Source organism: Elephantulus edwardii, unplaced genomic scaffold, assembly GCF_000299155.1.
Source record: "Elephantulus edwardii isolate Elephantulus edwardi_28Jun2011 unplaced genomic scaffold, EleEdw1.0 scaffold00108, whole genome shotgun sequence".
In the NCBI taxonomy this organism is placed as follows: domain Eukaryota; kingdom Metazoa; phylum Chordata; class Mammalia; order Macroscelidea; family Macroscelididae; genus Elephantulus; species Elephantulus edwardii.
In genome coordinates, this window is record NW_006399858.1 from 6,163,074 (window position 1) to 6,177,874 (window position 14,801).

At 39.7% G+C, this 14,801-nt stretch overlaps 1 protein-coding gene across 1 annotated transcript in view; it reads right to left on the bottom strand.

The window, feature by feature from the left end:
• The window catches only part of VPS13A (vacuolar protein sorting 13 homolog A (S. cerevisiae)), a 289,570-nt gene that overhangs the window by 119,100 nt on the left and 155,669 nt on the right, over window positions 1-14,801 (bottom strand). The window contains 3 exon segments of the mRNA XM_006891989.1: window positions 10,449-10,609; window positions 11,595-11,853; window positions 12,020-12,178. Coding sequence (XP_006892051.1) covers window positions 10,449-10,609; window positions 11,595-11,853; window positions 12,020-12,178 — 579 coding nt within the window.

The window sequence follows — 14,801 nt, forward strand, 5'->3', positions numbered from 1 at the left end:
TTTAAACTATTTTTAAAAAATGGAAAAGAAAGAACACTTCCAGAGTCATTCTATGAAAACAAGTACAACTCTAGGAGCAAAACCTGGCAAAGACATCACAAAAAAAGGAAAACTATAGATTAGTTATCCTTCATACACATACAAAAACACTTAGCAGTTGGAAACAACCCAGGTGCCCACCCATCAACAAATGAATGGATAGAGAAGCTGTGGTATATTCACACAATGGAATACTATGCTGCACTGAAAAACAAGGAACTCATTCAGTATTATTCAAAATGGGTGAGTCTGGAGGACATTATGCTGAGTGAAATATCTCAGTCGCAAAAGGACAAATACTGCATGGTGCCACTGATGTAAAATGGGACTGATATCAGGGTGGGGGTAAGACTGAGAAAAACTGGATAAATTGTGTATACTGCACTGAAACAGATGAGGGAATAAATAATTTAAAAGTGCTGTATGATAGGGTATTATGGTTATCACAAGACTCCACAATTAAGGTTGCATAGTGGAATGTACTTGGGGCGGTGGGAGAGGTGTGGGGGGATTGTGTACCAGGGAGGGAGTCTTTTACTTTTGAAAGAGAGGAGCGAACTGGGGGGCAGGGGGAGAGGGCTGGGCGGGTAGAGAAGTGCAGCAATGAATGAATGGAAATCCAAATTCTCTGTAAATGTTCGTTAAAATTATTTAAAAAATAAAGAAAAAAAACAACAACACTTAACAAAATCCTGGCAAATAGAATCCAACAGTACAATAAAAAAATAATCATGATCAAGTGGGATTTGTAACAGGAATACAGGTATGATTCAACATAATTAATATAATGCATCACATTAATAAAGCAAAGAACAAGAATCATATCCTATTAATTGATGCTGAAAAGGTCTTCAACAAAATCCAACACCTCTTTTTGATAAAATTCCCAGCAAAATAAGTATAGAGGGGAATTTCCTCTACATAATGAAAAGTATATGGGCAAAACCAAAATCTAACATCATTCTCAATGGAGAAAGATTAAAGGAATTCTCTTTGCAAACAGTGACCAGGCAGGGATTCCCAGTATCACCAATCCTATCCAATATTGTATTGGATTCTTGCTAGATCAGTAAAGAAAGAGAAGGAAATAAGAGGCATCCATGTTGGTAAAGAGGTGATAAAACTGTCAGTATATGCAGAGGATATGATAGTTTATACAGAGAACCCCAAAAACTCAATAAAATAACCTGTTAGACCTAATATATAGATCAATTTAGTAGAAAGGAATGATATAAGGTGAACTTACAAATATCAGCTGGATTTCTCTACAGTACCAAAGAATGCATGGAAAAGCAAAGTTGAAAAGCAGCACTATTTACAATAGCCAACCACAAGAGTAAAAACTAGGAATAAATCTAACTAGAAACACAAAAGACATTTTTTAAGAAAAACTACAGAACATAGCTAAAAGAAACAATAAGAGACCTAACTAAGTGGAAAAATATTTCCTGTTGTCGGATAGGACAGAACATTGTAAAAATGATACTTCCACCAAAAGCAATGTACATGTTCAATATAACTCCAATACAGAAAGAAAATACATTCTTCAAAGAAACAGAAAAGGCAGTTTCTAGTTTTATTTGGAAAGGAAAGAGACCCTGAATAAGCAAAGTTCTACTGAAAAACAAGAAGCAGGAGGCCTCTCACTCTCTGATCTCAAAACCCACTACATAACCATATTAATCAAACAGCATGATATTGGTACAATGAAAGATGCATAGACCAACAGAATGGAATTAAGAACCCATATATCAATCCATATACCTAAGGTTAACTGATACTTGACAAGGAAACATAATCCATTAAATGGGAGAATGAAAGGTTCTTCAGCAAATGGTGCTGGCAAAACTGGGCATCCACATGCAGAAAGTTTAAAGAGGATCCACATCTCATACCATATATGAAAACCAACACAAAGAATATTAGAGACCTAGAGTTAAAACTCCAAATCATAAATATCATGAAAGACAAAATGGGTGCAAATTTAGAAGCCCTAGCCTATGGCATAAATAGGCTTGCAAACAGAGCCAAGATAGAACAACCAGGAGAAGACAAAACTGACAAACAGGACCTTCTTAAAAGTCAAACCCCTGTGTACATTAAAAACTTTCTCCAAAAGGGTAAAAAGAAAGCCCACAGACTGGGAAAAAAATTTTGGAGATGACATTTCAGACAAAGCTCTCATTACTGAAGTTACAGAATACTACTGGGCCTCCAAATGAAAAAGACTGGTAACCCAATCACAAAATGGGCAACAAACAAGACTCTCCACAAAAGAGGACATTTGAAGGGCCACCAAACACATGAAGAAATGTTCAAAATGACTTGAAATTAGAGAAATGCAAATCAAAACAACAATAAAACACTGTTTCACCCCAGCAGCCATCAAAGAGTAACAGCTCCGCAAATAATAATTGTCTGGGAGGATTTGGAGAGATTGGAACTCTTAAGTACTCTTGGTGGGATTGAAAAATGTTACAACCATTATGGAAGGCAGTTTAGGGTTTCTCAAAAAGGTGAAAACAGAAATCCTATTTAACCTGGCTATTTAACTGCTAGGAATATATCCCAAGGAATCAGAACTGAAACACAAAAGTATACCTCTGTTCATAGAAGCTTTATTCACAATATACAAGAAAATGGAAATAGCCCAAATGTTCATCAGAAAATGAACTAATTGAGAAATTAATATTTTGTAATACTATGCAGCATGAAGGAACAAAGATTTCATAAAATATTATATAATATGGAGTGTCTAGAGAGTATTATGCTAAGTGAAATAACTCAAATAAGGACAAATACCACTACTATGACAACAGGAGAATAAAATGAGCAAGACTTGCATAAATGTTAAGAAGGGAAGAGAAGGAGGGCAGTAAAAGGGGTTAAGGGGAAAAACCACTAAGACAGCTGAGGTTTGCAGACAGGGGAGGGAGTGAAAGAACTAGAAAGATTCAATGGGGACTTGAAAAGATGGGGTGATAATGGGCACAGATCAACAGTAATTAATGATATAAAACACAATATATATGACAGAAACACAATGTTATGATAAATTATACACAAACCAATAAAAAATGGAGGGAGAATAAAAGATGTATGATACAAAGAAATACTGGATATTGTAGATCTAAAAGCATCTAATCCCTTCTTTTACAAGATTTGTCCGGGAGATTAGCTTGCTAAAAGCAGAATTTTGTAGTGGTGCTAGGACTTAGTCAAGGGGAAAAGAGATTTGCATTTGAACCCTGAACTTAAAGGGAGTTAAAGGGAGCTGGAAAGTCTGCTCATTCACAGTAACCACTGAAGTGGAAGCTGGAGGGATGCAGCAAAATAGATAGGCTGAGCGTGGACTTGTTCCTTCAGCAATGTCCACACTGCTTAGCATGCAAAGATGTATAGATAAGCAAAATAACACTGCTGGCTTGAGGAGCAGGGAAGCATGAGGATCCCTGTCTCTTGAGCTGGCTCCATGTGGTGGCTAAGGCTAAGTGAAGAGACTAAAAGGTTGGCAAAGCAGGGAGAAAAGCTGACTTTGCAGCTGATGCCAACTTGGAACCAGCTACAGATGGTGACCTGAATGCAACCAGATGAAGAGAAGATGATCCATGCCTTGAGCTAGTGTTGATTTCTACAACCTGATGATTGGCTCTGGACTGGAATTTTCTTGTGAATGTAGATGTTCAAAGTTTCCAAAGTGAACAGCAAAAGGGACATGTTTGTTCACTCACAGTACTAGTTTGATTGGTAAATCAGAAATTGACTATCTAAAGTGGAGATACTAAGGCATAATGCATGAAGTAGCCGGCTTATACTTTCACAAATTTACTCATTAGTATGATTATTATTAAAAAATTTAACAGCTACTAAAGTCACGGGATGGTCTGTGGTGTCAAGGATTCACCATTCAAAATGGCTTTCCTAGCCACTGTATTTGACTTTGCAACATGGATGGGTGGGTGCATTCGAATAGAATGTCTATTCACAAGAGGATTGGCCAATTTTGCCATTAAATTGAGTAGATTCACCAGCAGAAATTGAGAGTAGGACCACCAGCAATGAAAGAGCTGAGAAAGAAGAGTACGAGTCCTTTGGGGCCAAGATTCTGGAGCCACTCGAACAGGGCCCTGTGGGAACAGTAGCAGCAGCTGCTGCAGCAGAGAACCAGAGACCCAACATGAGACAGAGCTGAGCTTGGGACTGCTGCCCCATGGAACTGGAGCTATGAGCCTCCATCTAGTGTGCTTGAGGACTTGGGGGGAGATTCTGCAACTAGCAGCACCAAGAACTTTTCTAACACTGGCATAAAGCCACCAGGGTAAAGGCTGAGATACCTATAAGCACATTTCTGTAGCTGTCCTAACTGAGCTCATGTACACCACTGCAACCTTAATTAGTCTTTTTTAATGTTCCTAAGAACCATAAAAAATTTGCAAAATTATAATTAAAAAGTAAAAGAAAAAAAAGGATAACATTATTGTTATCTTGCCAGTAATGAAGTTATGAGTTGGAAGAATTACAAGTTACAGACCAAGGGGAAAACATTAGCTATTTATTAAGAATGTTTTACATGCCAGGCACCATGCTAAGCACTTCACATAAATAAGATACTCCTTACAAAAAGCCTATAAATTTCCTATCATTCTCTGTATATTGAAGATGAAGAAACACACTCTTAACACATCAGATGGTTTATCTAGTGTCACAGATCAGGTTGACCTGTTCCAAATTCCAAACCATGTAGGAACACCGGATAATTTAAAATCAAGAAAGGAGTGTATGAGGGTGAAGAGATTGAGATTGTACACAGCTTTAGTTTGCTTGGCTCCATAGTCAACAGTCTTGGCACCAGCAGCCAGGAAATTAAAAGGCGCATTGCCATGGGAAAGTCTGCTGTTAGGGACCTCTCCAAAGTGCTGAAGAGCAGTGGTGTCTCTCTGGAGACTAAGGTGTGTCTGATACAGGCTTTGGTCTTCCCAAAGAGAGCTGGACAATGACCAAGGAGGATAGACGGAGAATTGATGCCTTTGAGCTGTGGTGCTGGAGAAGAGTATTGAGAATACCATGGACTGCTAGGAAAACAAACAGATTTGTCCTAGAAAGGGTTAAACCGGGTTGCTCCTTGGAGGCAAGGATTCTGAGGCTCCATCTAACATACTTTGGACATGTTGTGAGGAGAGACCGGTCCTTGGACAGGGACATCATGCTTAGGAGGGTGGAGGGACAACACAGAAGAGGAAGGCCCTCTATGAGGTGGACTAATTCAGTGACGGGGATAATTGGGATGGGAGTGTCAAAGACAGTGTGAATGGCACAGGACAGAGCAGAGTTTAGGGCTGTTATACATAGGGTCGCTATGAGTCGCAGGCAACTCGACGGCACATAACAATAATAACAACAACAACAACAACAACAACAACAACAACACCTACTCAATCTGTATGCTGAGCAATATTTCTCAAGGACGTGGACTGCATAAAAAAGAATGTAACATCAGGATTAGAGGAAGACTCATCACTAACCTATTTAATGCAGATGTAAAAACGCCTCATGCAGAAAGTAAAAAAGACTGAAGACGATCAAAGACTACAGCCTTCAATATAGATTGTATCTCAACATCAAAAAAACAACAATCTTCATCACTGGACCAATAGGTAATAACATAAAAGAGACAAATGAAGTTGTCAATGATTTCATTTTACTTTGGTTCACAATCAACATCCATGGTAGCAGCAGTCAGGAAATGAAAAGATGTCACTGAACAAGTCTACAGTAAAGTACTTCTTTAAAGTGCTAAAGGCTAGGGATGTCAGTTTAAAGACTAAGGTACTCCTGGATCCAAGCCATGATATTTTCAAATGCTTCATAAGCATCTGAAAGTCTGAAACTTAATAATGAAGACCAAAAAAAGGGATACATTTTAAAGTGTGGTGTTGAAGTAGACTGCCAAACGAACAAACAAATCCATCTTAGAGGAAATGCAAAGACACTGCTCCTTAAACTTAAGGATGATAAAACTTCTTCTCATATACTTTGAGACTGTTATCAGAAGGAGCCAGTCCTTGGAAAAAGATATGCTGGGAAAGACGGAGGGCGACAAAAGAGAGGAAGACCCACAAGGAGATGGGCTGACTCACTGACAGCAGCACTGAGCTTGAGCAAGGTCGAGATCATGAGAATGCAGCAGGATAGCAAAGCTCTGATCTCTTGTTCATATGTTGCTATGAGTTGCAGTTGACTCAATACCTAATAAGAAGGTTGAGAAGTCAACAGTCAAGTGAAATAAAGGAATTAGTAGGCTACAAGAATGAACTGCTCTACAAACTGGATTTGAAGAGCATTTAAAACAGAGAACTTAAGATCTATAAACGTGTCCTAACATTAATAAAAGATTATCAGACCACATAGCTGATAGCAGGGTTAAAGATACTAGCCAGGGCAGGACTGTATGCAAAGAAGCCAAGAACCAAGGAAAATCAGATTACAGAAGCCCTATGAAAGAATGATAATTTTGCTCAGACCTGGGTACTGTCTGGCTATTGAATTTGGGGATCTAGTACAAAATGTGAATCTGAGGCTGTTTGTTTAAAAATCAAGAATTAAGTGTTGTTGGCAATATTATATAAATATATATGTGGTAGTGTGTGTCATCAAGTCAGAACTGACCCACAATTGACACTCCATAGGGTCATAAGAGGCAGTGAATTTCACTCTGGAGACTCCCATCCTTTTCCAGTAGAGCAATTCGAAATGTGTGCCTTCGGGACTGCAGTAGCTTCCTATCACTAGAGCTTCCTAATATATAAGTATAGAAATAAATACACACACACACACACACACACACACACACACATACATATAAACTTAAATATACATTTAACAGAATTTTTAAATCTTTGTAATTTTTGATAAAAAGTGCTAAGTCAATTCTAAAATGAAAATGGGAAGGACCTAGAATCATCAAACTTTAGAAAGAAGAAAGCTAAACTGCTTGCTCATCTGATTTATAGTAGTCATCATACTGAAATTTAAGAAAAAAAATTATAAAGATCCAGACAAATGTAGTTGAATGCCCCCTCCCGTCAAAAAGATGCCTAAGATTTACAATCTTGGTTTCTGGCTACAACATCTGGATAGCCATATTGTTGCTGTTAAGTGATTCAAGTTGCTTGCTACTCAGCGATCCTATGCACATTAGCTCTGAAATCTGCCCTATCCTGAGCCAATCTCACAATCTCAGATAGACTTAATCCATTTCTCCAATCCTTGTGTCAATTCATCTCGTCCTGGGTCTTGTGCTGTCCCCTCCACTCTTCTAAGCAAGTCCCTCCTGGCCACATACCCAAATTATGTGAGATGGAGCTTCAAAATCCTTGCCTCCAGGGAGCAGCCTGGTTTCATTCTCTCCAGGACTGTTTGTTCTCCTGGTAGTCCACACTATGTTCGACACTCTTTTTCCAGCAACACAGCACAAAGGCATCAATCCTTCTATCATCCTTAGTTACTGTCCAGCTCTCAGATGCATAGCAAGTAATTAAGAAGATCACGGCCTGGATCAGGCACACCATAGTCTTCAGATTGACAGCACTGCTCTGCAGTACTCCAGAGAGGCCCTTGACAGCAGACTTTTCCAATGCAATTCATCTGTTGATTTCCTGACTGCTGAGCGCTGATTGTGGAACCAAGCAGGCTGAAGCTATCAGCAATCTCAATCTCCTCTCCACTCATCTTGAATCTGCCAAATGGCCCAATGTGAGACTCTTTGTTTTCTTGATGTGCAGCTTCAATCCATACTGAAGACTACAGTTCTTGACCTTCTGCTGCAAACGCCTTTTGTCCCTTGTCCTCTTCAGTTTCAGCAAGCAATGTTGTGTCATCTGCATAACGCAGGTTGTTGATGAGTCTTCCTCCAATCCTGATGCCTCATTTCTCCTCATAAAGTCCAGCCTTACAAATGATCTGTTCTGCATGTAGATTGAAAAGATAGATAGGATGCACCCCTGACACACACCTTTCCTGATCCTAAACTATGCAGTGTTTCCCTGTTCTGACTTTCTGGTCCAAGTAAAGGTTTCACATGAGCACAATTAAGTGTTCTGGGATTCACATTATTCTCAAGGTTAGCCAAAATTTGTGATGAACACAGTCAAATGCCTTTGTATAGTCAATGAAACACAGATACACATTCCCCTGGTACTCTCAGATTTTAGCGAAGATCTATCTAACACTGATTTTGAGGTCCCCAGTGTCATGGCCTCTTCTAAACTCAAAGGGGAGGGAATTTCTCAATTCTGCCTCACACTGTACATAAAAAATGAACTCAAAATGGAGATGCAGTAAAACCACATAAAACTGTTATTCAGCAACATGCAACTGCACACAATAAACAGAATGAGTACACAAAAGTTAGCATTTGTAACATTATGCTGATTGAAAAAAGTAAAATTCTACTCTGTACTCTCTTTCATGTATAATAATTCTAGTTGGTGCAATCAAAATACAATGACAGAAGATCAGCAGTGGTGTGGAGCTGAAGAGTGAAGACACTGCCAGGGCTGATGACTACTCTCATTATCTTACTTGTGATGACAGTTTCACAGGTGTATTTTACACAAAAAATCTACAAGTTATAGAGATTAAGTAGCTTGCTGTGTGTTAACAGTATCTCAGTAGAACAGTGGGTTTTTTTCTTGCCACACTGGCTAATGTAAAAATACATGTGCTACAAAGATTTCAACCAAAATTCTGATGAAGATTTTTAATAAAATATTTTCAACAGTAAAAGGGTTTAAGAATCTTACAAGGGTTCTGCTGAAACTGAGGAAGACCTGAAGCACTTGCTGCTGAAGGTCAAGGACTACAGCCTTCAATATGGGCTGAGGCTCAATATCAAGAAACAAATATTATCAGTATTGGGTCAATTGGCAGCATCATGATGGATAGTGAAGAGATTGAGACTGTTAACAGCTTTAGTTTGCTTGGCTCCACAGTCAACACTCTTGGCACCAGCAGCAAGGACATCAAAAGACGTATTGTGATGGGAAAGTCTGCTGTTAAGAGACCTCTCTAAAGTACTGTGATGTCACTCTTGGTGCCTAAGGTGTGCCTGATACAGTCCATGATCTTTGCAATCACTTGTTATGCATCAGAGAGCTGGAAAATGACTAGGGATGACAGAAGGAGAATTGATGCCTTTGAGCTGTGGTGTTGGAGAAGAGTACTGAATATACCATGGACTGCTAAGAGAACGAACAGGCTTGTCCTGAAGAGGGTTAAACCAGGCTGCTCCTTGGAGACAAGAATTCTGAAGTTTCACCTGACATACTTTGGACATGGTGCAAGGAGGGACCAATCCTTGGATAGAGACTTCATGCTTGGGAGGGTGGAGGGACAATGCAGGAGAGAAAGACCCTCTATGAGGTGGACTAATGCAGTGACTGGGGTAATGGGGTAGGTGTGTCGGAGACAGTGAGATTGGCACAGGATTGAGCAGGGTTTAGGGCTATCATACTTAGGGTCGCTATGAGTGGCAAGTGACTCCAAAGCACATATAGAATCCTACCACCGACCACATTAAAAGTCAAATTCACTGCCAATTGAGTCAGATCCAATTAACAGCAGCCCTCCAGCGGGTTTCTGAAGCTGTCAATCACAGGAGGTAAGCTTGCCCCTTCTCTCACAGCCACCAGTGGAATCAATTCACAAAAGATGCACCACCTTTGGGTTATGAGCAATAAAACTCCCTAAGGACAAGGTCACCAGAGCTCCCTTACTGTTTATACTATTATTATGTACTGTCGAGTTAGAACCAACTGAAAGCTAACACTCCAGACCAGAGACAATAAAGTGCACAAAAGGAGATTGCCCCTGTTTCCTCCATGGAGCTGCTGGTGAGTTCAAACCACAGGTTTCTGGGATGGCAGGGCATTGCCTTACTGATCATATCAGAATTAGCATGATTACTGGTAATGTTTCTTTTGTGAGAGCAGCTACATTTGAAAGGAGCCCTAGTGGTGTACTCAGGTTGCTAACCAGTTGGGTGTGGCATTTATCTTCCAGGCACTTCAAGGGAGAAAGATGAAGAGTCCCCTCCCCTAAAAATTCACAGTCTTGGAAACCAGATGGGAAGGTCATAAGTCAAAATTGATTTACTGGCCATGTTTGATTTTGAGCTGTATTTCTATTATATAGATTTGTTTTCCTTTGATTAAAAAATTGCTTTAGGGTTTCTCCCCCTTTTAATTGTGTTGTTAGTAAACCAACATATGTATAAACTAATATATATATACATACACACACAATACACATACACATATACATATACATATCTCTCTCACATATATAAACTAATATATATTTATCAGTACACAAATATTTATAATACCACATAAAATTTTATTATTTCATACCTGCACTGGGGAGCGAACTGTTACCTTCTTACTCCCTTCCACTGCATCAACCTGACAAACAATTGATCTTTCCACTCCAGACTCTCTGTGTCTAACAGTATACAGACGTCGTCCCACTTTTGTTAAAGGAATCTTATCAGCCGTAGAGTGGTTAACAGGTGCTAAATTAAATACAGCAAATGTTTTAAAATTTGGTTAAAATTCATTATATATTAAATATGGGAAGCCAAACTTTATACCAAACATTATACGAAAACCCTTGTTCAGGAATTTAAGGAATTGCAGATTTATAAATCAGGAGTTCTCTTGTGGTAGATCACAGAAAATGAGCTGTTTGTTCCCTGCAGACAGGAGACATGTGTAGGGACCCCCTACAGAGGGAGTGTTACTACCTGTGAAATACTTCCTGAGCTAGAGCATTAGGTTGACAAAGAGAAAAAATCGGCTTCGTTTACAAGGAATTCCTTTTATTATTTGCTTCCCCAGATTATCAATAAATACACAGAGAAACATGACTGGGGGTCTTCAGTCCAGAACTGCTGGCCTCCTGCTCTCTGCTTATGCTCTCTGCTGTATCTCATTCTTGGCTGTATGTCTCATTACTGATAATTATAAAATTACCCTTGGTCTGCAACATACATGTGTAACTAAGCATGAGAAACAAGTGATTGTTGACTTGACCATAGTAGGCTTAAATGGAGTCACTTATGGAAAGATGTCAGAAAGCATAGTAAATGCCAGCTAAACCTATTTCCTGTAACTACCTCAACTAGCTAAAAGATGAAATCCACACCCACCCATCAGACTTGCTTGCCTAACTAACTTAAGCTAGTACAAAATTTCTCTTTATCTGAAAAGAAGGATGCTTTGGAAGGTGGAGGGACAGCAAAGGAGAGGAAGACCTCAACCAGGTGTATTTACACAGTCACTGAAGCAATGGGCTTAAAGGTGTCGGAGACTGTGAGGATGGCACAGGATAGGACAGGGTTTTTAGACTATTATTCATTGGGTTGTTAAGAGCTATAGTTGACTCAATGGCATTTAACAAGAAGAAGAAAATAAAAAGAGCCTAATAAGTTGCCACAAATGAATAAAATGCATATGGAACGAAAACTTAAAACTCCAAGAAGGTCATCTATCACTTACAAAGAAGAATGAAGAAATGTTTGCTGCTTAGGCTGGTCATTGCATTGAAATGATCATTGTCCTTAGTTCGAATATAATCCATATTTAAACTCTCCTTATTTTTCAACGTATATGATTTTGCAATTGGAACATCGAGTACACTAAAGGAATCACTTGGTGAAACGGAGATTGTAAGTCCAAGAGAATTTATAATCATAAATGGTGCTAGATCCTTTAGGAAGACACTTGAAGCAGATCCAGTGGCAGCTTCTGTAAATGCCTAATTGGAAGAAAAGATTTTCATTAAAATAAAATAAAAATAACTAAATGACTAGTAGAATACCAATAAACACTTGAGAAAAACTAAAGGAATAATAAACATTTTCTTTTTTCAGTCAGTGCTGAATAGAAACCAATCATTTAAACTTTCATATTTCTTTTCTTACCTTAACTAAATTATTTAACATTACAAGGCCACACTTGGATAATGTAATGTTCAGTTGATCTTTTGAATAAAAACTGAAGATAGTTTTATACTCCGGCACTTTGTAGTTTTCTTCTTCGGTGTCTGATTCAACAATGGCTCTCTTTGCTTTTTTTTTCATCTAAAGAAAAATTACAGAAATGTAAGGAAAATCTGTTCCTAGGAATATAACAGAATTCAATTAACAATGTAAAAACAATCTCCAGACAAATTCTAAAATAGTATTAAAAAGAGGAATAATCTTAACAGTTCTATTTCTTTAATATACTTGGAAATCAACAATAAAAGTCATATAGGAGAAAGCCAAATTTTAGGGTGGAGGGAATCTCCTTTCATCAGTAATAATTTAATGATCATAAGCTATAAGGAAAAAAACCACTAAGAATAATTACAAAGTGCATGAGAAATCTGAGTAAAGATAAGAAGCACATGCATGACAACAAGATGGAAAATTAGAGTAAGAAAACATCACATTAGAAATGAAGAACTGAAACGTAGGCCAAGAGAACTGGAATTTCAACCACACAAAGGACAGCTAAGTCCCAGCCAAAAGACACCAGCCAAGACACTGTGAAACCCACCCACCAGGAGCAAGTAGGGAGCAACTGCCTGCCACCCTGTGACTCGGAGGAGCAACCGACCACCCCCAGTTCTAAGAGACCCGGGAGAAGCAACTGTCTGCCAGCCACCACAGAACCCCAGAGGAGCAACCACCGCCAACTGTGTGATCCCAGAGGAGTGACGACTACTCACCACTGTTTGACCTTCCTGCAACCCATGCCTGTGTGACCTCACCACGCAGGGTGCCGCTACATAAACCCCCAGCGCCCAAGCCCCGCCCCCTGCCTCCTGGTGGTAGTGTCCAAGCCCTGTGCTCCTGCGCCCCACCCCCTCCCCGGCCCCTTGCTTCCTCCCCCTTCCTCTGCCCCCCTTGCAACTATATAACCATGCACCTCAGCCTCCACACAGCCCTGTGACCTCAGGGCACCACCACAGATCCAGCCATCACCCGGAGCTACCAGCCGAGCTGCTGTGGAACTAATCTAGCAGGAGAAAGTCTGCTAGGATCCTGACTGGGTTTTCTGAAGCACTGCTGATTACCTGGGAGAGATCCCAAGGGTGAGCCCACTGGTGGGGAATTTGGCCAAGCTCTCTTGGGCCACACCGACTGCCCAGAAATGAGCCAGCCACTGGTTGGCTTTTGTGGACTCTGAACACCAGCCAGAGGCTAGTGGGTTGGTCGGAATTTGACCGTGACTTTTCGGGTTGTGTTGGATCCAGGACCCTGCTGGAGCAGGGGCTGTTGTGTGAGGGCACCTGCATAAGTGCCACCGGGCAGGGAACACTAAGAAAAGCACTGGGTGGGAAACGGACAGCAAAATTTGAGTAGGGACCCCAATCATGAGCATACTCAGACAGCAGAGGTTTGAGCAAGGTCCCCCAAGTATTTGACCTGCCCTTGCGATCACCCCAACCCTGCATCTGCCTCACCCCATTTGGCTCCACACAAGTGACTACACATCTGAGCAATCAACTTGCCTTTAATCGGGAGCACCTGAACCTGTCTTACCAACAAGAAATTGCCCTCACAGGCACTGAACTGACATTTCTCTAAAGTCAGAAGTTCAGAGAAACACACAAGTTGGGTAGCTGCCCAACTAATCTTTAGAGCATTGTCTTCAGATCAACAACATACCAATGTCTCGAAGAAAGCAAGCTATCCCACACAATACACAAGAGCAAAGCAAGATGTCACCAGCAAAGGGTGACACAGTATCAGTGGATTTCCTGAAGCCAGAAAGTCTGATGGAACTTTCTGAGGAGCTCAAAAAACCAATGCAGAACATTGCAGAGAAAACAAACAAAGCATTAGCAGCACTGGAAAAATAAGAATCCATTATTCAAAATGTAAGGCCCAATGTTTCAGAGGCTGTCAACATGATGGAGGGACACATAAGCAGAGTTGATGACATGGAACACAAAACCAGTAAAATTGAAGACAGAATTGTCACCACTGATCTGCTAGAGCAAAAAGCAGACTCAAAAAAGAAGCAAAAAGAAGAAAACCTAAGAATAATGTGGGACACCATCAAGAGAAATAACATGCACATCACTGGAATCCCAGGAAAGGAAGAAGCAAGTAAAGGCACTGAAAAAGTTGTGGAAGAATTACTAGAGGAAAACTTCTTAGGCATAATGAAGAACAAGAGAATATTGTATTCAGGAAGCTCAGCTAACACCATATAGATTAGACCCAAAAGAAAAACATCAAGGCATATCATAGAAACCTAGGCCATTACAAAGTAAAGCAATTACTGACAAAATAGATAATAAACTTGGGATTCATGAAACTATTTTTTTTAAGGTTGAAACCAAACATTCATGTACTTCTCTCTCACTGCTGTCAAATATCAACTGACTCACAGAAAATCTTCAGTGAGCCTGTAAATTGCATGGGAGAAGATTGCTCCTTTTCCTCCTACAGAAAGTCCACATATATATTTTGACTTAAAAACTATCAAAGAAGTTCCTTTAGCTAAATCCCTTCTTTAAAGCTAGAGAAGCTTTTTTTTTTTTTTTTGCTATTTCCTGCATATCTAATACATACAGCTATAAGCATTTATGTTGGAAATACTGCCCTCAGCAAAAAGCTAGAGAAGCTGTGGTATATTCGCACAATGGAATACTATGCTGCATTAAAAAACAAGGAACTCGTGCAATATTATTCAAAATGGTTGACTCTG